The 27,933-nt window shown below is 38.5% G+C and overlaps 1 protein-coding gene across 1 annotated transcript in view; it reads right to left on the minus strand.

Moving 5' to 3' along the window:
* CFAP44 (cilia and flagella associated protein 44) overlaps positions 1 to 27,861 on the minus strand; it is a 47,442-nt gene extending 19,581 nt beyond the window's left edge. The window contains exons 1-19 of the mRNA XM_054213407.1: positions 27,802 to 27,861; positions 22,767 to 22,856; positions 21,964 to 22,022; positions 20,905 to 21,011; positions 19,686 to 19,848; positions 18,581 to 18,683; positions 18,044 to 18,260; positions 16,397 to 16,511; positions 15,748 to 15,912; positions 14,324 to 14,479; positions 13,660 to 13,707; positions 12,488 to 12,587; positions 11,146 to 11,240; positions 8,543 to 8,752; positions 7,492 to 7,602; positions 5,638 to 5,790; positions 3,553 to 3,777; positions 2,937 to 3,082; positions 1,793 to 2,063 (exon numbers count right to left, since the gene is read on the minus strand). Coding sequence (XP_054069382.1) covers positions 1,793 to 2,063; positions 2,937 to 3,082; positions 3,553 to 3,777; positions 5,638 to 5,790; positions 7,492 to 7,602; positions 8,543 to 8,752; positions 11,146 to 11,240; positions 12,488 to 12,587; positions 13,660 to 13,707; positions 14,324 to 14,479; positions 15,748 to 15,912; positions 16,397 to 16,511; positions 18,044 to 18,260; positions 18,581 to 18,683; positions 19,686 to 19,848; positions 20,905 to 21,011; positions 21,964 to 22,022; positions 22,767 to 22,856; positions 27,802 to 27,817 — 2,550 coding nt within the window. The 5' untranslated portion in view covers positions 27,818 to 27,861. The remainder of the gene's footprint in view (positions 1 to 1,792; positions 2,064 to 2,936; positions 3,083 to 3,552; positions 3,778 to 5,637; positions 5,791 to 7,491; positions 7,603 to 8,542; positions 8,753 to 11,145; positions 11,241 to 12,487; positions 12,588 to 13,659; positions 13,708 to 14,323; positions 14,480 to 15,747; positions 15,913 to 16,396; positions 16,512 to 18,043; positions 18,261 to 18,580; positions 18,684 to 19,685; positions 19,849 to 20,904; positions 21,012 to 21,963; positions 22,023 to 22,766; positions 22,857 to 27,801) is intronic.
* Between the last annotated feature and the right edge of the window lie 72 nt (positions 27,862 to 27,933).

Genomic DNA, 27,933 nt, shown 5'->3' on the forward strand with positions numbered 1-27,933 from the left:
GTTGGTTTATGAGTAAAAGAACAAATGAAGCATAGTTCTTAGGGACAGAGAACACAAATCCTACATCCTTCCCATCATTAACCATTACATCATTGCTTGCCCTAACTTCATTCTGTCCCATAATATCTTTGCTTCCCTACTACCCCCCAAACCCAATTCTCTTGTCTCCTCTCACTGCCACATTGACAAGAGACAACATATCCTGGGCTAATTCCAAGTTACATGTGTAATTCATCTGGTTTGCTTCTGCTGACTGCATAATGGGTTCACAATTATTAGCCGTGAATAATGACAGATGGATGGACACTGCAGTTACACAAGCCTCATTTCCCTAGGCAGTTATGCTCTAAAAAAAGAGGGGGGCCTATCATCTTACAGTGAATACAGTCATACTAAATTGATCTGTAATTTAACTCAATTAGTTTCAGAGGATTTGTATTTGATTCTCTAAGAATCCCATTACATTTAATGAAGACAGAATTTTTAAAATCTTCCACGTGACTTAAAGCTAGAGTAGATACTTAATGAAGGTACACTTTGATAAGGGAAAAACTCTATTAGGATAGTCATTAAGCAATGTTGCTAGTCTGAACAATAGAAATTCAACATAAAGATCTTTATATAGATCTACTTACATACTCAAAATGACAAAGCTGTATATATGTGCTTTATAATTCTATATTAATACTACTTGTAACACTGGAGCTAATAAGGCTCTGATATAACAGGTTCCAATCATTCACTTAGTTTAAGAAAATAATTTTGAGTCTATTCTTAGTGCTATATATTCTTGTGATACTGGTAAAGAATTCCAACTAGTCATGAACAATTTAACTAAATGACCAAAATCACAATTTGCTCTCTGTTTCCCTTGTCAAGCATCTTTCAAAATGTAGTTACCAATTAATATTAAAAATATTTAAAAGTTGAATTTGTTTTATGTTGACACTTTCAAGATTTTTAAACTGTACTGAATGTATATCTACTCCAAAATTCATTGTGCATGATAGTGCTTCTTCACTCAACAGGTCTCACCGCTTCTTTCAAGTTATATTTGTGTAATTCAAGCACTCAAGAGTTTTTTAAAATGTGTTTAATTTTGGATGATTCAATTAAGTCTGAACAATTTTAGTGGGGGAGTTGACAACTCCCTCTTCTTGTGTATTATCAGTAGAATTGTTATTGAGTTCCTGTGTCATCGGTTCAAACGTGATAAAGGTGATGAGGTCTACTGTGATTACAGGACACCCGTAAAATCATTACTGGTAATGCTGTCCAAGAGTGAAAGAGCAACAGCATCAGGATCATACTGCGCTATTTTGTGAATTTAAAAAATCGAACTTCTGAATTGTCTATGAATGTACTAGATGCACAAAGAAACTATACATTTGGTATTCTCCAACATTATTTCTAGAATCCCCATCCAGAGCAGAATCACACTTTACTGGAACTAAATCCAAGACAGGTATTAAATATGACAAATCCTTGTGGTTCTTTCATTCTAGGAATGTGCATGATTCACATTTGAGTGGGAAAGACTAGTAGAATATTACATATGAAGAACACATACTATGTTTATTTGGAGAAAAACACAAAACATGCAGATGGAACAATCCAGTCAGTGCCTGTTCATTACAGAATGTTTCGCAAGAGCTCTTCTTCCAAATTGTTTGGAAACCTCAGCTTTTGCTATGAAAGATCTATGATGCCAAGTAATTGAACTGGATTTTTTCCACCTGCAGTAGTTTCATTGTAAATAGGCCTAATTCAGTGAACAAGGGTAGCGACTTACCCTAGGAGAGGGGATTTTGGCTTTTAGCTCTTTGTGAACATCCTCTGGAGACAAGACGTTGAAAGTAAAAATGTTTCCATCTCCACCACAGGTAATCAGAAACCTATCATCATAACTAGAACAGATCCCCTGGATCTGGCCATAGTCATTGTCATGTACATTCAAGGACCAGTGTTCCTTCAGGGTATTCACTGAGAGGCCTTCTTCTTGGAGAGGATAAACACGCAGTGCGCCATTCTGCATCCCACAGAACATCAGTAGTCTGCTGGTACTGTTAAATAAGCAACAAGAAACAGTAATAACAGGCAACTTCAAACAAGTAAGGTCTCAGCTCAAAACATGACACTTCTTTAGAAGAGCTAATCTATCTGAATAAATGTAGCCTTCCCAAGTTTGTAAGCTGGGAGCAAAGTATTTGGACCATTTAAAGTATGTGTGAAACTACTACAAACTTTTTTGCAGCTAACTAGCAGCTCAGGAATGCTCCAGCACTGGCTGAGCATCATGGAACTGGTCTCAGCCCCGAGTTGTGCAGGGCAGCAGACGCCAAGAGCTAGAAAAACAGTTGTCCCTCCCTGCTCTCCACCTAGTACGGATGGTGGTGAATGCAGCCAGCTGTAAAGCCTGAACTAAACCTGCTTCCTTAGATGAAGATCATGCCTAGCCTTACAGGGGACCTAATATCAGGAGTCTGAAAATAGTTTACCATTTTCATTCGTCCTGTTACCTCTGCACAAGAGGGATGGACTGATCCCTATATGTTCTCCTTGAGGGCTAACTGTGTCCTCTCTTTGCTAATTACCAAAAAGAAGAGCTGTTCTGATGATCACAATTTGCAGAGGCTTTTAATGGGTCTCCTGGAGATCTACAACCTAGGATGTTTGAGTCCTAATCAGTACTTAATTAAATATCAGACATTTTCATCTTTGAAGGGCTTTTAAAATTATTCTGTTAGACACAGTGCCCAACTGTGTCCATTAGGAATTTTAAGTGAAATTCGGTGCCAGGAAAACCTGAGATAGTTCCTGCATACTACAGTTGACCCACAATTAAAAAAAGGACGAAGCAGTGTATCCTCTTTCTTTCCAAGTTCAATTGCATCAAGCTTTATCATGAAGCTAAGTGTTACACTACAATGTTTTACCTGAAGGAGATTCGGTGGATGGGATTGTTGTCAGTGCCCTCAATAGGAATCGCTTCAAAGGGTTCATCTTGCCTGTTTTCAGGGTTGTCTTGGTCATCATTTGAGGAGAATTCACAATGATAGAGGAACCCTGAGTCATACCCACCCTGAGGAGGACAATAAAGAAATGGTAACAAAAGAACACTGAAGCAGCTGACCAGGTAAATGCAATTTTCAGAATAATTCTTCCTTTCTTAAGGGTCTACTACAGGTTAGAAAATGTTACTTCCAATCATCTAGAGGTCCTTTTTACCCACAGAGAAAAATCTATCATGATCAATGGAATTACAGGTGATTATTGGAATTACCAATACGTTAAGGTTCTACTGTCTGTTTGTGAGGGAACAGCTTAGTCTTTGTGCTCATTCAGGCATCACCAAGAAGCATACCTATTGGAAACTTACTGAACAATCTGAACCGGAGTTACGCTACTGATTTATTTCACAAAGACCACTGAAACTACCAAGTATGAAGGGGATTCCATGGCCTAGAGAATCAGTTTTCTAAGGCACCCAGACGTGAAGGGAAGGTTGCCGCATTTTGCAATCCCATCAACATGAACTAAAAATTAATTTACCAAGGAAAGCCAAAATTTTCCTGGTGATGAATAAAAGCCACAGAGGATGGGACTGGGCTCCTCTGGTATGTAGAGAGGTGGCAATGGCTCTTCTTCGGGTTCTTCTTCAGGTTCTTCTTCTTCTTTTATCTCCTTTCCCATCTCCTGTTGATGCTTTATCCATTCAAGCTTTGCTTTCTCCTTCTCCTGCTTTTTTTTCTCTCTCAGTGCAATCTCCTCTTCCAGCTATTACAACACGCAGAGAAATATGGAGACATGAAACTGAGGCACTCCATGCTTTACTGACTGAAGGAGTCTTATAAATGAAATCCAAGGTGGTCCTGGCATTATATATACAGAGTATCTAGAGAAATCTCTTTTCCTTCAACTAAGCAGATATCAACCAGACTTCACAGTAGTCTCCAGTGGAAATGCCCCCATTTCCTTCCTCCAAAGTAATTTAATTCATGGTCCTTTGAAATAGAAACCATTCTGCATGAGAAGCAGACTTCAGCATAACCTCAGAGACATTATTCCCCAAAACAACCACTATTAGCACATATTACTCCTGCAGAACTCCTAAGCCCTGTCCTTTGCCTGCCCAGGAGAAAGAAAAGCACTGGAAAGCTGAACTCAAGATTCCTGAGTTCTAATCCATCACTGATGTAAAGTAAAAAAAGCAGCAGTAACTGATTTTACTTCTTCTGAACAATGAAGGGAAGACATTTGCAGATTTATAAAACCTTTAAAAGCTCCTTTCCATTCAAGCCTACTTTAGCATAAACAAATATCAAATATTCTCTAAACCAGGATCTTCCTAAGAAGATATTAGATAGCAAATCATAGAGAAAGGTCTGGAAAGTATCTCAAAGGAGCATTCTTTTGCCCAAAAGCAGAATCAGCTAAACCTTAAATATTATCGGCTGATGTTTGTCTCATCTACCCTTTAAAAGTCCACTATGGGGACTCTACAGCCTATGTAAACTATTTCAGTGCTTCACCATCCTTACTGTCAGAAATCTTTTGTTACATCTTATCTAAAACATCCTTGTTGCAATTTATTAATTATTGATCTATTCCTAGAGGAAAGATAGAGCAATTAATATTCTTTCTCTCTGTATAAATTTTTTCTATTTTTAAAGATTTATATTGTCTCCCAACAATATTCTTCTCTTTTAACTTAAAAAACCAAACCAAAACAAAATCAACCCAAAACCCCCAAACCTCCAAACCTCCACACACATTCTTTCAGTCTTTCCTAAGATATGTATATTAGCCTTGTGATCATTCTTGTGGTTCTTCCTGTGAAAAAAACACCAAGAAATCTTTCTCCTGAAAGCTGACTTCCTCCTAGTCTTAACAAGAAATGAGGCTTTGCCTGACATTCAGTAATGCACCACTCAGAAGACAGGAGCAGTTAATAGAGAAAGCAGAGAAGTCACAGGTTAAGATTAGAATCAGAGAGGTTGTTCGATTATAGTGGATGGAACACGTGACTGAGAACCTACTCATTGGAGCTCTGCTCCTGAGCCTTAACATCAGCTTGCTTTTTGATTTCACAAAATTAACTGCAGCTGAGAGCAGGCATAACTCTTTTCCTTTGCCCCACATATCTTCTAAAATGCTAGTTCTCATTCAGAAATAAAAACACACCTTTAAAGTTATCAAAACATTTTAAAAAATCATAAATACATAACTGCTGAAAAAAAAAAGATGTTTCATGCTTGCCTCAAAGTGACCACGTGATTGTTTTATTACTGTTCACAGGGATTTCCTACAGGGCTACCATCAACCACAAGAAACATATTTTTTCTGAAAATTACCAAATTACCAAACCGTTTCCCTTTCATTAATACTATCTTTTAATTCTAATCAAAATGCACCTCATGCTTTCAGTGTGATGTGTGTTCTATTTGAGTAAACAAACAACAACTTGTAATTTCAAACGTTGAAACTCAGACACAAATGGACTCTATTTGTCCTTCCCTTTCAAGAAGCTTAGCAAAAAAATTCTATGATGCAATACAGAGAATAGAAACCTTTTTGGGTAGTTTTGTCCTCTGGAACATGAAGAGCATGTAATTCCTCTGCAGGAAGGTTATTTACCTTGATTCGGGATTTAATACTATAAAAATGGAAGTACTGCATCGGCAGGTTTTTTATTTGATAGGTGGACATTGTATCATGTTCCTCAGGAAGAGGGGCAGGAACCTGGAGAGCAAAGCCATTCTCACAAAGGATGAGCAGTGTGCTCTTCACCTGTACAAAACCACAGAAAACACAAGTATAGGGCAGACATATACATGGAATTGAGAGAAATGTGAAAAAGTTAGTCAGAAGATGCATAGGCACAAAGCCAAGCTCCAGCCAGAAGGCATTAACTCTAACTGTGCTCTTATTTAAATGGACACTTTTAAATGGACTCTTTTAAATGGACACCAGAAATCAGTGAGCTTCTTTTACACTGTGTATCCCAGGCAAAGCTAAGGAATTGAAGAAGTCCTTGCCATATACAAAACAGCTATCATTCTGACACCGTCTAGCTTGGAAGCAGCATGATGATATTTTGGTAGTTTAGGTAAATTAAAGGACGGATCTGACCCAAAAGTTAGCAGCTGAGGTTTTGTTTTGATAATTGTTTGAAAGTTCATACATTTCTATACTAATGAATCCCTTATATCTTCAAGACTGGGCTCAGAATCTTGCCAAATGCTATTTAGATTTGAGTTTGTTTGTTCTTTGCTGGTACTTGCCAGGCGCTTTAAAATATTAAATTAGGAAGAATAGGTGAGGTAAGGGTAATAATTATTTAGTGTTTTGAGATTTTAAAAGGCAAATCTGTATTTAGTTTCAATTTTTTAAGCATTCTGGAGAATAGAGAAAGGGTTATTTTATCTGACCCATCACTAAAAATGTACAAAGGGGGCATATTAGAGTTGCTATGGAAACCTTAACTAGAATTATATGGGTTTTATGTCTATAAAATCTCAGCCTTACAAATGCATTCATTAAATGTATAGTATTTAATCACCAAGGTGGTTTTTTTAAAGAGAAAAAAGGTAATGTAACACTCAGATGCTTGTACTATGTTTAGTAAGTGTTCATATCTAGCAGTGGAGACCTGATACCAGTAGACAAATTACTCAGAAGGAACCTAACATATCAAAGACGTGATGGGTGCTTTTTTAGTAAGTAGGAGTACCTTGTCCTTAAGGAAGGGACTCAAAATGCAACTGTCAGATCAAGATCTGTCATTTCTGCAGTAAGATAGAGTTCATAGCAGCAAGACTTCTTTTGCCAATGCAGTTTTTATCGGTTCCCATGCACAAGCAATAATAGCTACACTTTGCCCCTGTGCACCAGTATAACATATCTTGCTGGCCACTTTGTCAGTGTCTAAATATAATGAACAGTCTCCTTTAAAAATAAGAATATTGGACCAACCAAATTTCAGATGTTAATCTAACCTTATAAAACTTTTTAAATATTACCAAGAAACTATTTGAATGTGTCACTGACACACTGCAAACACACAGTTTGAATTCCAACCAAAAGCTTTGAAAAAGACTGTTTTAACATGGGAAAGAGGCACAGACAATAATGTTTAAATAACTCTTTTATCAAAGAAGGCTAAGACCTTCCAAAAGCTAAGGCACGGGCTTGTTTCTTCAAGGCAGGAACTCAAAGAGCTGAGCAAAATTTTGTGGTTTGCGTATGTTTCTGCTCTTTATTATCCAAAGTCCAAAATACGTCCAAAGTGACTGGACCAGAGATACAGCTATACAGAACCTGTAATTCTGAAACAGCACGAAGAACTAAGTAGCAAAACATCGTTTGCATTGTCTATAGAGAACATGGCCAGGGTGGTCATGGATCTTCATCTATTTTCATTGGAAGTTCCTTTCAAAATGACATTTTAACCCTGTAGGGAGGGAAAGAAAACAAACATGCATTACTCACATGAGAAGGTGGAGACCACTGTAATGCCTGCACAGGCCCAGGGACACAGATGAAACCAATTGGCTTGTATTCATCTTCAACAGCAAAAAAGAAAACGGTTTTGTCTTTACTCTGAGAAAAACAAAAACAAAGATGATGACTGAATCAAATCTGACCAAAAATTCAAAAGGCTGTAAGTACTTTATGACAGAACACAAACTTCAAATGTTTTGTGGCTCAACAGGGGGACTTACAAGTGATTTGCAACTTAGAATTGCATTTCCATGATGATTACAAGGAGGAAATAAAGATTCTGCTCACCTTGCTCCAGGGGTCTGAGTGCACTACATAGCCCTAAATTGCCCTGATGGGCCTTACCGGCATCTCCAGCCATGTGCTTTCTGCCCATTGCCCCAGGAGCTCCTGTAAAGCTCAGGCTCAGGCACAATTTTTCAGATAAGACAGCACAGACTGATTTCCCTGGATAACAAGAAAATGGCAGCTTAAATCCTAAATGCTAAATGGCAGCATTAAGTGAAATGCATGGTGATTCAGCTCAGGGAACACGTAACTGTAAATGCACTGATCATGGCTGAAGGCTAGCTTTTAGAAAGAGAGACCACGTTGACTGGAAATCATCTCCAAGACTAGCAGGCACACTGACAAACCAACTAGTCGATCCTGTTGTAAGGCCAAGCAGGGCTGCACAGCAGCTGGAGTGCTGCCAAGGTGGTGTATGAATGGACTTGCTTATACTAATTCCAAGATACTACTAAACTAATTCCAAAATGAACCAAATCCATCTTCAAAAGGGATTACAGTATTCACACTAAACAGTCCAGCAATTCACAAAATGAATTGTATGAATTACACAGTTGCTTTCCTTCATAAAACAAATGTGAGTGCAAACAGAACCTTCTCTTCCTGCAGCACTGCAGAGAACTACAAGAAGTGATCGAGGGCAGTTAACAGAAGTATAACTGTGTTGTCAATAAAAAAACTTCACCTTATCTTTTAAAATAATCTCTACATTTGTGGCTTAACAAAAATAACCAAAAGAAGTGATACATACCCCTGTGGCAAGCACATCTCCATTTCGTTCATACGCCAAGGCTGTAACTGCAGTAGCGTGAGGTTTGAAAGCTTGTTTAAGATTTATCTTTGCATTCTCTGTATTAGTCTGTCCTGCAAGGACAGGCAGTCCTTTGGGATCATAAACCTCAATTATGCGGACAACACCATCTTCAAATCCCACAGCAATTAGACCTCCATTTGGATTTACCTTTGAGTAGAAGAATGAAGAAAAAAAAATCACAGTGTAGATCTGAGAGTTTAGAATAAGAATCTGTATGGCACATGCTCGGGTGTTAACCTGTAACTCACCTTAAATAGAAGTGTTGCTAAAGCACAAAGAATGTTTCATACGTGGGAAATGTTGTTTATTCTCTCCCATAAAGGGAGTGGGACGACTGATGGTTATTTTTTTGCTTGGATTGGTTCATTTCTTTATGGATAACATGCCATTGAGACTAGAAATGTTAATGAGGATGCGGTTGTAACATCTCAGGAAGAGGTAATTCATACTGATATACAAATATATCCGTAGCTTCTTAAGAAAAAGAGTTGGCACTCAAAAAAGGAATGATTATATTACCCTGAATATAATATTGGGCATGGAATATGGGTATGATTCTTGAAGAGGTAAGGGGACAGACTGGGGTCTGGCTGACTCCATGTAAAGTACAGCTGTCAACAGGGACAGCTACTTGAGATGGAAAGAGGAGGCTATGGAGTCTTTACCGTAAGCCGTGTAGGTAAGCCAATTGCTAACAATGTAGACAGGCTTGAAACGTGAGAGAGAAGAGTTAACAGAAACAGGCCTGTGTTTTAGCTGGATCTAGCTGGACTTGCAGATTTAGCTGATATTAGCCGTACATGGTAGTGTCTTGAAGTGATTTACCAAGGTGAGCCAGCTCCAGACACGGCACAGATGAATGTTAATGCACATGAGAAATGAGACCAGAAGGACAATTGCTATGTGAAAAGATAAGAGTGAATGGAGAAGATCTGTGAGCAATTAGCAGAAGTATGATCTTAGGTATGAAAATATTTATTGCTCAGAACGGAGCTGGGGGTAACCGTCTTCCTGTTATCTGGGGAGATCAGCCCATGACGTCTTATCTTAAAAATCCCCTCTGTAATAATCAGGTGTACAATAGCATTGCTCAGGAAATGACCAAGAGGAGTCACTCATGGACATCAAATTTATGGCTCTGCGTTTGACTCCATTAATTATGTATCTTTCCTCTACTAGGTAGCCAGCATTCAAGATGTGGCCTCCCCAGTGCTGAGTAAAGAGGAAGGATCACCTCCCTCAACCAACTGGTAATGTCCTTCCTAATGCAGCCCAGGATGTTGTAGGACTTCTTTGGGTGCATTGCTGGCTTGTGGTCATCTTGGTGTCCCCCAGGATCCCAAGATCCTTCTCTGTAGAGCTGCTTTCCAGCTGGTGGGCCCCCAGGCAGTACTGGTGCCTGGGGTTGTTCCTACTCAGATGCAGGACTTCACATGTTCCATTGTTGAATTTCATGAGATTCTCCTCAGCCCAATTCTCCAGCCTGCACCCATAATAACCCCTAGGGTACACCACTGGAGATTTGCCTCTAACTGGACTTTGTGCTGCTGAGCACTACCCCCTGGGGCCCAGCCATTTAGGTAGTTTTAAATCCATGTCACTGTTCACGTATCTAACCTGTATGTTGCTAGCTTGCCTATGACGCTATTGTGGAATACAGAGGCTTCAAAGTACCTTGGATGAAATTTTCTTAGATTAATAGGACAGATTTTCAAATACATTTGAGCACCTTAAGCTATATGTAAGTATCTAATGGGATTTTAAATGCAGCTAGTTAAACTAAGTACCCTTGTTTTTCATATTGTGTTTAGTACCAACTTCTGTAAAACTGAACTGAGTCAGTTTTGTAATGCTGAACAATTTATCGTGTCAGTTGGCTTATGTCTTGAACGTACAGGTCATCACCTAATAGCATCCCTGAAAGTCTGCATGGCCAGAATTATAGTTATAAGAGCATCGTCCTAGTGTTACCCCCACCTTGGAAATTCAAGTAGAGCACTTTCCTCCATAAATTTGCTTATAATTAACCCACCAGGCTTGCTACGTTTCCTCAAGAATGTAACTAGACACTATTTTAATTAAAATTAGCAAATATGTCTAAAAGTGATAGACTCCACACTCCACAAATGATCAGTTCTGGCAACAGTTTTTTATGATTCATCTCCAAATGTTTGTGGATTGTCTGGGCTGTCATTTCTAAATGTGTTAACTAACTCATGTGAATTGACGATTACTCTGCGTGGGTTAAATAGAAGCTGTTAGTTTATTATCTAAGACTACTACTTCCTGGGACTGCATACTGAGATCTGATTTTAAAATCTCAGGAGGACACAAAGTAGGATACCTGATAATCCACAGTAAAGTCAAACTGTAGATATACTGTATACATATATACTACCCCACAAACTTATATATACATACTACTACAGTAAATTCCACCATGGCCTAACAGTGACTTCTTTAAGGTGAGCAGTTTTCTTGTTGCTGACAGGCTCATAGGCCCCTTTTGAATTTTTGTTAACACACTAGCAAAAACTCACGACACGAGGTGCCCATGTCAGTGCTGTTCCTCCTTGTTTAAACTTAATTTCACTCAGTTCGCTGTTGCTGATGAAATCATAGATGCGCACTGACCCTGCGTGGAAAGGAGACAGTAATAATTTATTTCTTGCCACGTCACTTACATTATAAGACTTATGGAGAAATGTCCATTTATTTGAATTAAAAGCTGGATAGAATGTTACTAATTTTTCTCTTTGAGTATCAAACGCCTGCTTGGAAAGACATAACTGGTGGTTACAGAATACCACAGCTAGCTTGGTGCTCATGAAAAAAACATAAGCTTTCTTCACTCTTTAACTTACACACTCCCAAGAGTTGTCAGGGCTGAGGGTTGTAACAAGAAGCCCCATGCAGACCACCATGTGTAATTTTCACATAATCACAGAACTGTGGCATGCTGTAAGGAAAATCTGTACTGACAACATAGGAAGAGATGATACGCTACTACTTGGGATTGCCTAGGGAGGAAAATATTTAAATGGATGAAAATGGGAGATTGTCCAAAGAAAAGCCAATTTCACCAGAGGTGAAATTAACAGATTCGTAGACACACATATTGGTCTGCATAAAATTCCACTCCAGCTGGCATATATCCTAAGTGTCATTTGCTCAACTGGTAGGAGTTTGTCTTCAGGCTAGAAGAGCATGTACATTGTATAACACAGACAAATGACAAGATACTGCAGACAAGAATTGAGTTAAAGACCTTGTAGCATTTTTTGAGGAGTGTAAATGACATTGTTAATGATCTGGCCAGTGGTTCTTCTTTCAAAGCACGATAAAGCTAACTGTGAGAGGCCTAAATTGCAATATTTACAGAAGGTAAATAAGTATGTCTGTAATTACATGTTAGCTGTCACTGAGAGCATGATAGCTATTGCATTTTCTAAGAAAGCCACAAATATTAATATTCACAATGACTTACACAATGCTAGAGATGTATGTAATTCCTTACAGAACAAAAATCCCAACACTTACTGATCCAGAGCTTTGAATATAAGTGCTGTTATTGAAACCAAATGTCTCATCTTTTCAGCCATTCCTTCAGAACGAACAGAATTTACAAAGTTTCCCATTAAAAACTTCTCTTGTTAAAATCCCAGGCTTTTAAAATGAAGCAGTCTTAATACATTATTTCAAAACATTAATGATTTGTCTTAACTATTAAAAAATTAATCCCAGGAATAACAATTGTCTGTAAAGTGATTTTTCATGAACAAATATTGAACTTCAGATCAGAACAGAATAGCTCCAAACCAAGCATCATTACTCTTGAAAAACAATTACAGTGGTATGAGAGGAAAGGAATAGTGTACTTACGGTCAAGAGCAGTGGTGGCCACAAGGTATGTAATGGGAGAGACACTCACGGCCTCAATCCTACCGGAGTGAAAGGTATACAGACACTCTGGATCATGGGTCTGCAGTGCAAAACAGAACAGAAATTCTCCTACATTCTGAAGCTGCACTTATATGGAATTACCAGCCATACCACCAGCGAACCTGAAAAATCTAGACAGGTGCTGTTCGTGTGAATAAAGTTTGGCACGCATGAGGTACCTATATGAAATTCACTTTTCTCAAAAATTTAAATGTCCATAAGAAGATCATGAGCAAAACTAATGTAGGAGCATCCGTTCGTTTAAAATTCTATCATATTCTGTGTGAAAATAAAGGGCAATGCCTTTCATTAAGTGGTTTCAGGCTTGGAATTAGCATTTGTAACAAAGAGCTGTTGCTTGGAAGTCAAAGAAGATGCTCTCAAACTTAGGTCTTATGCTGCCTGGGAAATCATTTCATCATCCAAAGGATTTTAGGTTTTGCTATACATTTTTTACATTAGTTTTTATAGTATGCTTTGTATATCTTTTATTTACCATAAAATTCTTGGAACATAATTTTACATGTTGCCACATAATTTTTTTCCACTCAAAGGGATTGTTCCCATTTACTTTAATACATTTGGGAGCAAAAATCATCTGCCCCCATTTTAACTGTGTCATCTATTTCTCCAAAAGCATCTCCAGCAGTAACACTAGTAACCAGTAGGATAAAACATGGGAAGTGTATTTCATCTTCTCCGTGTTTTTCCTGGTTCTTATGTCATTTAGAGATAACAGTAAGGACTGTTTCAAACACCTATCTAGATAGGATATATCAATACTCCTTGAACTCATTTCCTGCATACATGCAACTTTTATTACCTGCTTATGAGCATAAAACTCCTTTAAGGTAACTTGAATTTGGCAGCCAAAATTTCAGGAATCAAAAATCAATTTTTTTTTTTATAATCCTGCACAATCATTATAATCAACAACATTATGAAAATATTTTTTTTAAGAAAAAAAATAACAACATGTTTCAATGCTAAAATTTCCAACTGTGCAGCTTCATAAAACACAAACTTCATTCCAGATGCATGCAATATAGTTAAAGGAAGTTATTGCAAAGGAATTGAAGAAATCAGAAGAAGGAAAAAGAACACAGACTTACCATATTAGAAAAAGTCAAATCCAGCTTCCAGATTGCTCCATTGGTATCCTGAAGAAGAAAAAACAAAACATGTAACTTCAATATTTTCAAACTCAATTTCAGTTTGAAACTCACAGTAACTCCTTAAAAATTCCTTAACGATTATTGGGAAACTGAAACAAATGAATGTGGTGATGTTGGTCTTATCAGTCCAATCCATCAGTCCAGGATAACAGAACTTGGACAATACTTTTTGACATTCCCCGGTTCTTATGCAGTTCTGGCTCCGAAAGCCAGAGTCTCACATGTTACTATACACTAAAAATACAGAACAGAGTAGCATAGCATAGGGCAGCATAGCGTAGAGTAGCATAACGTAGTTCAGTTCAGTTCAGCTGGAAGGTACCTACAACAACCATCTAGTCCAACTGCCTAACCACTTCAGGGCTGACCAAAAGTTAAAGCATGTTATTAAGGGCATTGTCCAAACAACTTTTAAACACTGCTAGGCTTGGGACATAAATCCCCTTCTAGGAAGCCTGTTCCAGTGTTTGAAAGAGGAAGATGATTTTATATATATATAAAAGAAATGTACTGATTTGTAATGGACTCCTGCTGTTAGTTAACATCACCTCCCTCATTCTGTGTTTCTCCACAGAGATGAATGTACTTGCACATATCTTACCTGAGCATACCAAACGGGCTGTCCACAGTCATGAATTTTTGACATGAAACTCAGACTGACATTTCTGCCAACATGAAGTTCATTCATAGGCTCCACTTCCAGTAACCCTGTGTCATCCACAGAGTCAGCAGCATCTATTGCCTCAAAGTTCCACATCTTCATGGTGTTAGAAGCATGAAAAAAATGGGGGTTATAAGACCAGGTTATGTTTTCATACACAATTAATATGGAAATTCAAAATCAGAAGAAACCAGGGGAGTGTAGATACTACAGGTAGAGTATGAAACCTGTCATATCTGCCTCGCTGCTTTGAATGTAACCTAGAACAGTGACAATCAATAACTACTATCCGATATGTTTGGGTGCCATGCAAATTAAATGTAAAAGTTCTCCGTCCAATTCTGAAACAACAGTTGCTTAAATTCAGCCCTGGTACTAGCAGAGCTATACATGTCAGCCTCAGAACTATAAAGACTGAATGATATCTGCCTGCTCTCAGCATTGCTTGTGCAGCGCAGAAGAAAGAACGGGAAATCTAACACATCTGTGTTCTGCTCTGTGCGATAAGGACAAGACATCAGTTGGCACCCTTATAACCAAGTGAATTTTCCTAATGGGATAATATCAATTTACAAAAAAACAACAACAACAACAAAAACTCAAGGGTGTTTGAAATCCTCTGCTGTCTATAACAGTCGGCTTCCTGTTGACTATCTGCGTCTTTCACACATCAGCAGATGACACATCATGTCTTCCCTTAAAGAGGAGGCAAAAAAGATTGCAAAATCCTTGATAATTGACAGGTGAGATCAGAAACTGGTCTGGTATGGATAAGAAAAACTTTTTGACCTTAATTTATAGAATTATCTGTTAACTTCAGGGTGCCTTTTCTTTTAATTGTTCCTCTATTTCAGTATATGTATCTCTGAGAGGCTAGTAATTTTCTATGTCATTTTAATATTAATAATCTGAGCTTTCAAATACTCTGAAAATTAATTTCAAATATGGCTGTAGTTTATAATTTGAAATAACACCAAAAGTATTTGGTGTTACTTCAGACACAAAGGTCTGAAAATTATAAAGATATTAATAGGCCTGAAAATTATAAAGATTAATCAAAACTATACATGACAGAAAAGTTAGAATGCAGGCAAGAACAAAGCTGTTGGAGAATCACTGAAAATTATTCTGATTTACTAGAGTAAAAGGTGATTTATTTACCCCTATTAAACAGAACGTTGCGTGAACACTATCCAATTCAAACATAGACACTGTGGAGATGTGCTCTTATTCTGTTTGTTCTAAAAATTCATTCTCAGAAAGAAAATTGCCTCCATAAATAAGCCCTGGTAAAGAAAACATGTAACGTGTACCTACTGACCACAAATTTGCACACCTAAAGGCAGAGCAGAAGAAAAACTCACCCGAATGAAGCCATCTTTTCCAACAGTGACAAGTTCTCCTTCATCCAGAACTAACTGGCTGACAGGGCCACTGTGACAGGGCTTGTGTCCAGTTCGACAGAGCTCTACTTTAATGAGGCCACCTTCCCAAAGCAGCAAGTTGCCCCACTCAGTCCCTGAGACAACCTTCAATGAAAATGAGATAAGCACATAAGCACCTGCACTTAACCATGCAGAAATACTGGTTAACATTTGTGGCTTCCTTCCATGAAAGCATTAAATCAATAGCAATGTACAGTTATTTGCAAGAGAAGGTGTAAAGGGTGAGAAGATTCAGTTTTTTACAATGTGACTGAAATGGTTAAAGATTAGGGCTGACAGCCTTTGTATTTCTTTACACTAAGGTTTCACTACCCCATAAGAGAAGCCTCAGCTCTAAGCCAACAGAGATCTTTTGTCTGGGAATTACAATACTAAATGTACTTTTCAATTACTACAAAGCAAGCCCGGTTTTTGGCAAATTAAAGTCAATATTAACTTATCAGAGCAGTGCATTGAGGGTCTAATTCAAATCACTTTGAAGCAAATAGTAACTCTCCAACTTACTCAGTAGACTTTATATCAAAACCTGAGAGAGAACATAAAATCAATTAAACTTTTTCTTACTTACCTTCCCATCAGGCAGCTCCACATAACCTATAATGTCGGTCACTGCTGTTTTTCCAAACCTGCCCAAAGCTCCTTGTAACTTGAGACCAGTGAATGTGAGAGCCATCTTCCAGAACCTGAGTATATATAAAAAAAAAAACGCTCTCTGATACAAGATTTCCTAAACACGTTCTTCAGACCCGCTCCAACATTGTAATACTCTTATCAGGGATGCCTCTGAGATAAGGGCTGTTCATTTATTATTCTTTTTCACAGGAGCCTTTGGGTTTTTCTTTTTAAAATGAGATAAAGCTTTGTAACTACACAAACACATTTCCCTACGCTTCCCCTATGAAAAAGCTAGGAAAAGTATTTGGAATAGGCAGAATGAAGATTAAACTACTATTTAAAATTAATAAGTGTAAAATGCATAGCTACAGCCTTCCAGCTACAACCAATAGACATACTTAGGGATACCTATTTTACTCTTCTTGTCTTCAGTGTATGATGCTTAACTTTGTAAATACGAGGGACTAAAGTCTTCACTGAATTCATCCAAGTACCCTGACAGACTTGAGCTTGACTATAAAATCTCAGTGAGACAAAGATTTTATCCTAGATCTTCACATCTATTTCAATTTGATCATTATTTTTTTAGCAGTATGAAACATAGCTTTAAATGACTGCATTACAGAAAAATTAACATCTACTGCAATTAGAGATCCCTCACTGTGTGTACAGGAGACGTTACATTTAAGACAGGTGTTGAAAATTGAATTAGAGACCACATTTGGGTGAAAAGTCATGTTTATCATGTTATAAAAACTATGCCAGAGTTTATTCACAGCATTTTAGCTCAAAAGAAAGTTTATAAGGGATTTTGTTTTGTCTGATTTCCATAAATAATGTATTCTAAACCACATTCATTCTAGGTCTAATAAGCATTTCGTATTTCAGACCAACCCTGCAACCAAACTATAGAGTAAATCTCAGATTTTGATCTGACATCTCCCTTAAAATTCAAAAAATCTTTATAAGTGTTATAATTTTAAAGGTATAATTTCTATTACAAAAGCATCCAAGTCATATCTTAAGTCTCTGCTGTATTAACATTGAATACTGGATAAGTACAGAACACAAAGCTGATACAAAGAGCTTAAAGTTGTGGTTTATTTTTTATTACAAAAGAATCCATGAACTCACCAGAGAAGGGAGTGTACATATATCTTTTGTAAAGCTTCCTTGCAGGCTTTTGGTGGTATCAGAGGATTTCTGATCCACGACTTGGCAACCAGTTTTAATGGCTGCCCAAACAGCAGCTGAGTTCAAGAAATCAGAAGTAGAAAGCCCAGAAGGCACAAGAGGCATATGTGCTGTGTTACCAGTTAGAAGACATATATATATTAATATTTTTTATTAATTCTCCCTGGTGCTTGTTGAAATTACAAGAATGGAGCCAGTGGCACTGACATTCAACATCAAGTATCATCCTTTTTGCACAGCAAAAGCATTAAAAGACTTGGGTGGCTGACTTGAACTTTCTCATTTTTGTAATTGTAATGGCTGGATAAAATAGCATTTCTCATTGGTCCATGTTTGTTAATGATACATTCCTGTTAGTCATCTTCTACCTATTATGATTTTGGATAATCCTAATCTGTAAACCTACCTGATGTGTCCCGCTCCAGATGTAGTCAGTTGCTCTTCATTATCAGCACAAAATGTGACCCTGTAGACATCCTGTGAAAAAGCTTTTGACCTCAACACAATCTTTTCTTGTTTCCAATCCCAGATAGTCAGCATGTAGTCAGGGCTGCTCCCAATACTGGCCAGTAAAGTGCCAGCACCATTGAAATCACCAAAAACGTAGGCTTCCTCTGTTCCACCTGAAGAAACACACAAGCCCCAATACACACATACACACACAGAGAAAAGAGGAAGAAACTAATCTACTTAGAAGAAGCTCAACTTTCACTGCAATTATTTGTTTCACTAGGTAATAGCTCTCAGTTGACTATTTCTACAAAATAAAAGTTTCCTCCCACACAATAATGAAAAAGCTTGAAATCGGTGTTTTCTATTTTGCTTTGAAGGACCAAAAGGTTGCATTTCCTTCTAAACTTCTAAAGTGATCCACTACTCCATTTGCTGGGATCTGTAAACACTGGCCCATTTGTGTAAAATGAAAATAGAACTTTTACACTACCTCGTAGTATTCTGTAGGGCCTCAGTGAAGGATAATCATAGATGATGAGGTTTGGCTTCTTTCCTTTTTCTCCTACTGCAAAGTACTGCTTAGTAGGGTGTGCCTTGAAAAAGCAGAAGTCCCGTTGCATACTGTAATGACACCGTTGTCTCTATTCTGCTAGTTATTGAGTTATTGTATTTACTCACTCATTAGTCAAAAGACATTGCCATAAATACTAGGTTGCGTTTTTCTGTGCATTTATTCTGAACAACTGCCAATCTATTGCTCAATATCAGAATGAAGTGACTATGCACACAAAATGATAAAACCATTACGCACAAAAAATGGTATAGTGCACATGTAATGCAGAACCATGACAAACTATGAAATCATTTGCTTTATTATGCATTCTTTTACTATTCCTACCTCACTCAAGTCAATAGCTGATCTTTCCACGAGCAGGATTTGTGTTAGCAGCCATCTACTTCAGCAGACAGCTGCAGAAAACCCATCCTGAATGACATGGTTCTGAAGACATAAAGATGTACCACGATTCCCCAGAAAAGGCTGCTTACAATGGAGCAGAACAATCTGAGGCTGGCATTCTGAAAGCCTTGCTCATGTGGAATACAACTGAGAGAGGGCAGATCCCTTCACGGGGTAAGGTTCTTCAAATCCAGCGGAAGCATTTGAGAGTTACTAGAGTGAAACCAGATACTTTTTCTCTTCATTTATCTAGGAACTTGATTTTCTAAATTTTAACTGCAGGCAAAACACTATATTAATATCAGCTGCGACTAGGAGAGATGAGTGGTCAAAAAAAAAAAAGTTGATATAAACTGAAATAAGACTGCGATAGTTCTAAAAATTAATCCCAGCTGGCAACTATCAGTTCTTTAAGGTATCTGAGCCTGGGGCATAGGTATGCAGGTATTTGTCCTCTGCCAATTACGTTGATGGGCTGAGCAGCCCATGCTGCATAGTCCACACATCCCCTTAATCAATGCCATACTTTCTTATGTATATGCAGGTGCAGCTGTAGAAATCTTCCATCAGGCAACTAAGTGAACATTTTGCTTCTAGAAAGTGACTAACAGCCTAAAACAGGAAACAAAAACCATACCGTGAGAAACCCAATTCCACCACCACTGCTGCTCCGGAGATAACTTTGAGATTTAGTTTTCAGGTCCAGGAGCACCACTTGGTTACCTGCTATATACATCAGTGTTTTGCTATTCATCGGCAGCAGGTTTACACTTCTGGTGGAGTCATATCCAAAAGAATGCCTGAGAACAGTTCAATAAGGAAAAGATTTTACGCTGGCTTTCTAGAAAAGTTTACTAAGTGGATAGAAACACTTAAACAAAAACTGAAATGGGAATACTGAATCTGGTGACTAATGACTCCTACCATGAATGATGGTAGGAGATAGTTTTATTCAGTATACAGTGAAGGTAAAATATACCAAGTCTCTATAACTGAGGGGAAGGCGCAAGTGAAGACCTTCTAAAATTCATAGTCCGTCCTTTCATCTCCACTACAGGGTTACACCTCTTGCCTCTGCTTGATCCTTTGCGACTGCAAGGAATTAATATTCTATCAGTGTTCTCTTTTCAAACAAAGTGTAAGAGATGTGCCTCAGATTACTAGGAACTGTTCTACAGAAATGAGACCAAACCAAGGAAGTGCTCAAGATCATCTCTTAAATGTTTACAGGCAGACGTAGAAAAGGGAAAATCCAGTCTTCAATAGCAACTTGACTGTGTCTGCAGAGAAAACCACCAGCACTTGTGAAAGTCATGTGTCATATCCTACTTGACCATACATAGCAACGGACTTACTGGAGCTCTTAATTGATGGGCATCGCTTCATTCTCCCAGTTTAGATCTTCTGAGCACCAGGCTACAAATCTACCTGGTTTCTTCCACACTTCTCCCTTAGCAGTTCTGTGAGGAAGTATGAGTTACACAGCTGGTCTTCTCCTGCCCTCCCCTCAGCTTCTTGGGGAACACCAATGTGGCTACACAGAAAGGGAGAGCTTTGCAGGGGATATTCTTAGGTTAGTCTTCTGCCTGGTCACATTAAATTGGCCCTGATCTAGTTCTACAAGAGCACTTATAACTGTAAGAATTATGTCAAATAAGAAATGTTTATGAGGTCAAGACAACGTTTAAGATTAAATTCACCCAGAACCATAACTGGTCAGGATTCTTATCTGTGTCTCAATCAAATGTATCCCACTAATGCCACATAATCTACTCCAAATTAGACAAGTACAATTTTAAAACCATATATTAAATATCCTTAGCTTTAATTTTGCACAGCCTCAACAGAAAGGATACTTAAGAGTAAGAAGGTTAATTGGTATCCCAGAGTTTTCAGTGACAAATGGTCGTGAATATATATCTTCATAATTATAGAAGAAAGTTTCCGAGATTTTCTCTTCTACCTTCTCAGGCTTTTTTTGTGTCTCTGAGAGTATTTCACTGTTATCTTGCTCTTCCAAATGGCCTTCTGCACCTCAGAAGTGGGAGCATAAAGGAAATTTATATTCACCATAAATTTTAGGGTCCTTGCTGATACTTGCACCTAACTGCAAAAGGGAAGGATTCACACATTCCTTGCCTCCTTCAACAGAATAATAGGCACTCCATAGCTCAAAACAGGTGTACCACGCCTTAGTAACAACTTGTCCTGAAACAGCCTGTAACAAGCACTCCCTCAGGCTTTTAAAAACTTTACTGTGAATATTCAAACATGAAGAATTTAAAAATAAAAATTTCAAGAGTGCTTTATAAAAATATATTTTAAAACTCAAGACCTACCAAAGTAGTTTGGCTTTGCCTAGTGTTTAGGTCTCAGCTTTAGAAAGCAAATAAAGTTTAAAGTGTCTCTTTTCAGTAGCTATTAAATGCACATCACTATACAAAACAATTAGTAAAACTACATACAACAGATCACCATAAGACACCATTGTCCTCAAAAAGGCATACTGGTAATGTGCGACCCAGGGTAGTTCTTTGCTGGACTGCAGCGCAGAATACTGTCAACTTGACTTTCAACTAGTCATAAGCACTTGATAAAAGTACTTTTCAGTTTGATATCTCAGATCAAACCCCCATTACCTATGTTGTAAGCTCTCACCCTGTCTTGATATTTTTCTCTCCTAGGTGTTCTATGAAAAACAACCAAAGGGGTCAGAGACCAGCCATGGGAAATGTAAGCCAACTGAAAGGGGGCAGAGAAACTCAATAACTGTAACGTGATGGCACTGGTCTGAGATGCTGTTCAGTGAAAAAATGAAACTAGAAAGTAGTGGGATTTTTAAGTTCGTACCAACATCTCTTCAATAGAAAGCAGTACTCACCAACGCTTTCAGCATCTGATTCCACTTGTTCCACTTCTTCCTCCTGCTCCTCTGCAGCTGGTGATTCCTCTGGAAGACTAGTTTTTCTTTCTTCTGCAAAGGACAATTGGAATTACTCTCTTAGGTATGAATTCCTTTGACTAATTTGCTCATACATGTCATGTTAAATAAATACATAGTTCTGCAGTAGCAAAAAAAAATCCCTTCTGCATAACAATGGACTTGCTGCTGTTTAGCATTAAGTGTAGGGAGAAGTTTGCTACATAGTTTAAAACCTAGGGGAAGGAAAGAAACACATCCTATAACAGGAAAAAGTCATGATAGGAAGATCAAACAAATGCTGAAAGTAATGCAGCAATATAAGCATCAAAAATCCTTCCAAAGTTCCACAGGAGACCCACTAGTGGATTTTGTTGTCCATGCTGCCTAGATCTAGTGTATTAGATGACATGCAGAACACCTGAAATAGACACTGGACAGGCATTTCAAGATGAAAACGGTGTTAGAAAGAGAAATACAGGTCTCTGACTGAAAGACAATGGTGGAGTTAATGAACTGATTGCAGTACTAAGCACAGAGATAGATCTAAGCAGCAAAAATTTTCAGGGGAGAGTCTTTGTGGGCTGAGGGACAGCGGGAACTGCAGACACAGTGGAGAGCCCAGAACTTCACTGGAAAGGGTCATCTTTGACCAGAGTCAAAATGAAATTTGGCAACACCAAGAGCAGCAACTGAAGATGAACACATGCTAGTAAGAAAGAGGTGAGTGGTGGGAGAAGCCAGAAGCTAATGTAGATTCAGTATTGAAATCACTATATAATAGCAGGAAATACTCACGGACACCACCATGATCTGCCTGTGCACCTTCTGATGGGTTCTCATCAGCTCCTTCCTGTTCCTTTGGAGAAGATGGCATGTCCTCTTTACCTGGTGGTGGTGAAGAGGAACTTCTAGTATTTTGGCCTTCATCTGCCATTTGGATTGTTTTCATTTCCTCTCAAATGCTTTGAGATTACCAAAGATAATATTCGTGTCATGTGTTATAAGAATAACCCGAAGATATGTCCTAATTTGAAGGGTAAATTCATTGGTTCAGGTTTTAGGACTCCAGGCTCTGTGTACACTGCTATAGACAGACCACATATTGCATAACAGTGGAAGCTGAAGACAGATTTACATGATTTGGGCTTCTCTTTAATATACTGGGGAGAAAGTTGGTTTTGAGACCACAAGGCTATTTCTTCACCTTTCTGGTGGACCTCCCAAAAATATCAGAAGATAAACATTCTGAGACCATCTAATACCTTGAATGGAAAAGCAGGAGAGATGAATATTTAACAAAAAAAGGACTTTCTTTCAAACATTCTATATTCATGGAAAATGAATTAATAACATTACACATTTTTTTTAAAAAAACAAAGCTTTAAGCAGCTTAACTAACACCCCCCAACAATTTTTCAGCTTTCAGATTATAATTTTCAGAGTGCTACAATGTCACTAGTTACCATTGTCCTCTGGGGTGGGAAGGATCCAATTTTTTCGTATAAAAAACAAACACATTGATCATTTATGTAAACATCTCTGAAAGAAGCAAAACGCACAAACATTGCTCATATTCTAAATTTGTTCTGCCTTTTGATTTCAAACACGGTGTCCATTTCTAAATAAAACACTTTAAAATGAACATTGCAGCAATTTTGTACGAATACTAGAGCTATAAAATACCATCAGAAATCAGAAAGTTCACAAGTTGAATGTAAAGGAACCTAAATATTCAAAATAACAAATATAGGCAGGATGCAAACAAATCTCTCTTTATGTGTTAGCCTGACTTTGATACCAAGAAAAAGTTCCTAAAAACACATTTCTTCTTTCTGGCTTTGAGTCAGAATCCATTTGGGAGAAGATCTTTTAAGGCATTTCAGACTTTTCAGGTATTTCAGGAAAGGCAAAGTGTCCAAAGATAATGACACCCACAAGAAGGACAGTGAGGGCAAAGAAATATTATACACATGTCATTCTCGTCATTATACAGTCAACCTGCCCTACTCAATCTTCATCCAAAGGTTCTGAGTCTCTGCCAGAATCTGACTTTCCTGCATAATTTCATTTAAGAATTAAAATTAGTTTTTACCCCTCAGGACTGCTTAGAAAACCTTGAAAACAGACATGCAGGAAGTTTTACATTCAGAAAACAAATCAAAAGACAACAATTGCAATATATCTCAATATATTTAAATGAAATTCACGAGGTTTTAATGGTGTAACAGAACTGATATCACTGAAGTTGAAGAAATAGTTACAGATTAGTTGCATAAATATATAGTAGAGTGTTCAGAGACCTGAATTCTAATTCCAAACCCACAAATGACGTGTACAATTTGTATCAGCCATTTCACCTCTGGCTGTCTCAGTTATCTCTTGTGAAAAATGAGATAATAATACTTATCCATCTTAGCAGAGTGTTTTGATATCCATAGAGAAAAGTGCTATAAAATTTCAAATTATTGTAACTAATTAGCAATCATTTATCTTCTAAAAATTAAGATTATCATGGTTTTCATTATAAATTAATTCCTATCTGGAAAACGCTTTAGGCTGAAAGAGGGTATGGACATTTCCTCCTGCATTGATATTTGGGTCTAGTTAAAGAAAGTTACTGTGATGTTCACGGTGCATATTACTGGTGATGGTGTTCAAGCACTGTGCCAAAACAAATTTTGAATTTAAAGACTCTGAGGAGGCTCAAGGGGGACACACATCTACTTTGGTTGCAGACTCTGAGTTTAATGGGTTGACTGATCCAGAAAACTTTTGTGTAGGTTCACTGTGACAAAGGTATACTTCTCTCTGAATGCTGATTTTCTTTTCCTGTATTTTTTGAGGCAGTTTTCCTAAATAAGCTAGAATTAAGGCTTTTGATACTGAAAACTGAGATAGTGCCAAGTAGAACTGGTGTGAAGTGGGAAAAAAAACCAAGTTGGCAACCAGATATCTTTGCCAACCCTAATTATACATTATGCCTGATCAGGACAGTATTATTATTTTTCCCCTCTAGTCCTAGTAATTCAAGATACTGGCCTGAAGCGCTGTACCAGATCCACATCGGTTCCACCATTTCACTTTCTAAGAACTCACTCAGGAGTGAATTCAGATTTTATTTGTTTCAGTGGTCAGTGCTATAAGCTGTGAATTTCAGCTAAGCTCCGTTTTCTTTCAGATTGCCTTTCTCTTAGCTATGTTTTCAAAAGCCATAGCTCACCTCAGGATGGAGAAATATGTTCATTTGGGTATATTCTTTCGGTTATTCCAAAACTAAGATGTTTATTTGCAATTTTGCTGCCACGCAGAATCCTTACATATAGGAGCTTCTCAAAAACTCCCAGTAAATTTGGGCATTAAGAGATTTCTCATCTCAGACAATTGTCTCAATTATTCAAAATACAAGATAGTTAAATCAAATGGGTGTTTATTTGGTAACATACAAAAAAAAAATCACTGAGATGACATCCTACATTTTTCCTCTTTCCAGAAAAAAAAAAGGCGTTTAAATGTGTAAGCTTCATAAATGCAGTGCTTGCCTTAATAAACCCCATGACTGACATTTCAACTGCATAAAATGCATCAAATTAAATAACAATCAAAGCATGGCCTACAATTTTACTTTAGAAACCGAACATATCTAATAGTTACTATTTTAAGCTGTCTCTGCCCCACCATTAACTCTGTGACTGTGCTTAAAAGACACCACCTACCTCACCTCAGCTTTTACATCTACAGAAGAGCGATTATCAGTTTTGTCCACTAATTCAGGATATGTAGAAATAGGGAACTATTTCTGCAGAAGATAACTGCAGTGCTATTAGTACCAGTAATAAACAAGAGATTAAAAATTCATCTCTACACTGTGCTGCTTCTGCAGGATTTCATTTTTTGGTTCACACTGAAATGTGCAATTTTTTATAGAAAATCTTGGGCCACTGGTAGGTTTTGAAAAAAAAAAAAAGTCACTTGTTCTGTCCTTCAGGAGAGGTTGTCTTGTGTGTTATTCCTTTACTTGTCTTTATTCCACGTGAAGGAACCCAGTTCATCCCAGGACTTCATTTTGCTTTATTGCTTCCAATCCTGACTCCTCTTAGCACCGTACTATGAGCCTTACGGGCTACACTCGGCTCTCTTTTTGGCCTGGGGGTAACACTGGCCTGAAATAATGACTGCAATGTTTGGCTATTGTGAGGGATGTCTGCCACAAAGAATTACATACTGAATTATAGCCTGTCTCCAGGCTGAGGCATCTTCTTCAAATCTAGCTCTGCTTCGGATGTGTTGGATTTCTTCCCATCTGCCAAGTCCTGCTTGTTTAACTCATCTTCAGATACAGTCCCCTCAGCAGTTTTTTCTGAGTCTTCTGTTTCTTTATGAAAAACAGCATGCCATTGAACAACTCTCTAAGCATTCCTTTTAGCCTTCAGACTACATCAGAGCAATTTATTGGGCTGCTGATGAACACAACATGTGGAAGGAGCGGAGTTTTGCAAAAATTACTTTCATTCAAAAAATTGTAATGTCCATTAGTGCTTATATACCCAAAGAAAAATATCCAAGTGTAAATCAGGCATACCTATCCAGTGCTGTCTGTGTATCATTATCAGTCAGCATTACTACAAATTTAGTAATAAAAGTCAGTTTTAGGCAATCGACCCAAAATCCCACAGAAGAAATTTTTTGTACTAGAGAATATTGCTTTCTCTCTTACAATAGCTAAAAGACTTGAAAGCAAGGACAATAACAGAAGATATCAATTCTCACAGTAGTTAAGGTTAAGTATATAAAATATTTACTAGTCAGAGACTGAGACAGCAAGGATATAGCTACACAGCAGGATCTAGACATATTGTCTTTATCATTGTCTCTTTTTTCCCCCCCTATCAAAGAGAGAAAAGTGGACAGGACAGCCCTGCTTAGAACCTCACTATTGCTATGTTGCACACATTCAAAACATTTTCCTATAAAATTAGGAGAAATAAAACTTAACTCTAATTTCCAACCTTACAACTAAAGTAGTCCTCTGTACGATCCAGATGTCCTATCTCTGCCTCATGCAAGCAAGAGTTTCAAGTCTGTTAAAGTCTGCCTTGTGAATAAAGGTTACCAGGTTTTTATGAAGCAGAAACATAAACAGGTGACATCACCACAGTTACTTATTAACTTACAGTGTAAAAGAAAATCATAAAAATGAACATGGGGACAGTGCCACAGATGCAACAGGTAATAAAACTAACTGCCTCACACAAGGTAAAGCAAAACCACATTTCAAATGAAGTACGGGATGGTCTATTTCAGCTGCAGAACATTCATTCCTGTTTCACTTCTCTGAAGCCAAGCATCTACATGAGAATAAAGGCTTTTTCCAAAAGCCTCTGCGTAGGAAGACTGGTCCCACACAGCCTTCAGCATGCAGAGGTGATGGCACTGGCCTTGCACAGAGGTGCAGGCCCAGCATTGCCTTAGCCTCACACTCTTCCAAGGCCACCTTCCACCTGGACACCAGGGAAAGGCCATGACGAGTGACCGTCTGTTGTGCGGGGGACAGCAAAGGGGCAGGCAGGGGACACCAGGAGCTCCTCAGGGCGAGCAGGGAAGGGAGCTTCTGAGGAGCCATGCGGTGGGTGCCGTAGAGGGGACCCAGCTGGACGCAGTGAGGAGACGCCCCGGCTGCAGCGGGTGCATGAGGAGCGCGGTGGCTACCAGGGGGCAGACTCGTGGGACCCGGGGACACGCGGGCGCCTGCATCCCCCCTCGCCCCGGAGGGGCGATGTGGGCCCGTGCGGGCCGGAGCGGGCCCCGACCCGACCTTCCCACCACCCCGTACCTTGGGCCGCCTCCATGGCGGCGTTACCGGTTTCCAGGCAACCGGTGGCGCGGGGCGCTGCGGGAGCTGTAATGCGGCGGGGGCGGCGCGCGCATGCGCCGGCTCGGGGGGAGCGGTGGGGGGCGCGGCTGG

Source organism: Rissa tridactyla, chromosome 1 (assembly GCF_028500815.1).
Source record: "Rissa tridactyla isolate bRisTri1 chromosome 1, bRisTri1.patW.cur.20221130, whole genome shotgun sequence".
NCBI classification, from domain to species: domain Eukaryota; kingdom Metazoa; phylum Chordata; class Aves; order Charadriiformes; family Laridae; genus Rissa; species Rissa tridactyla.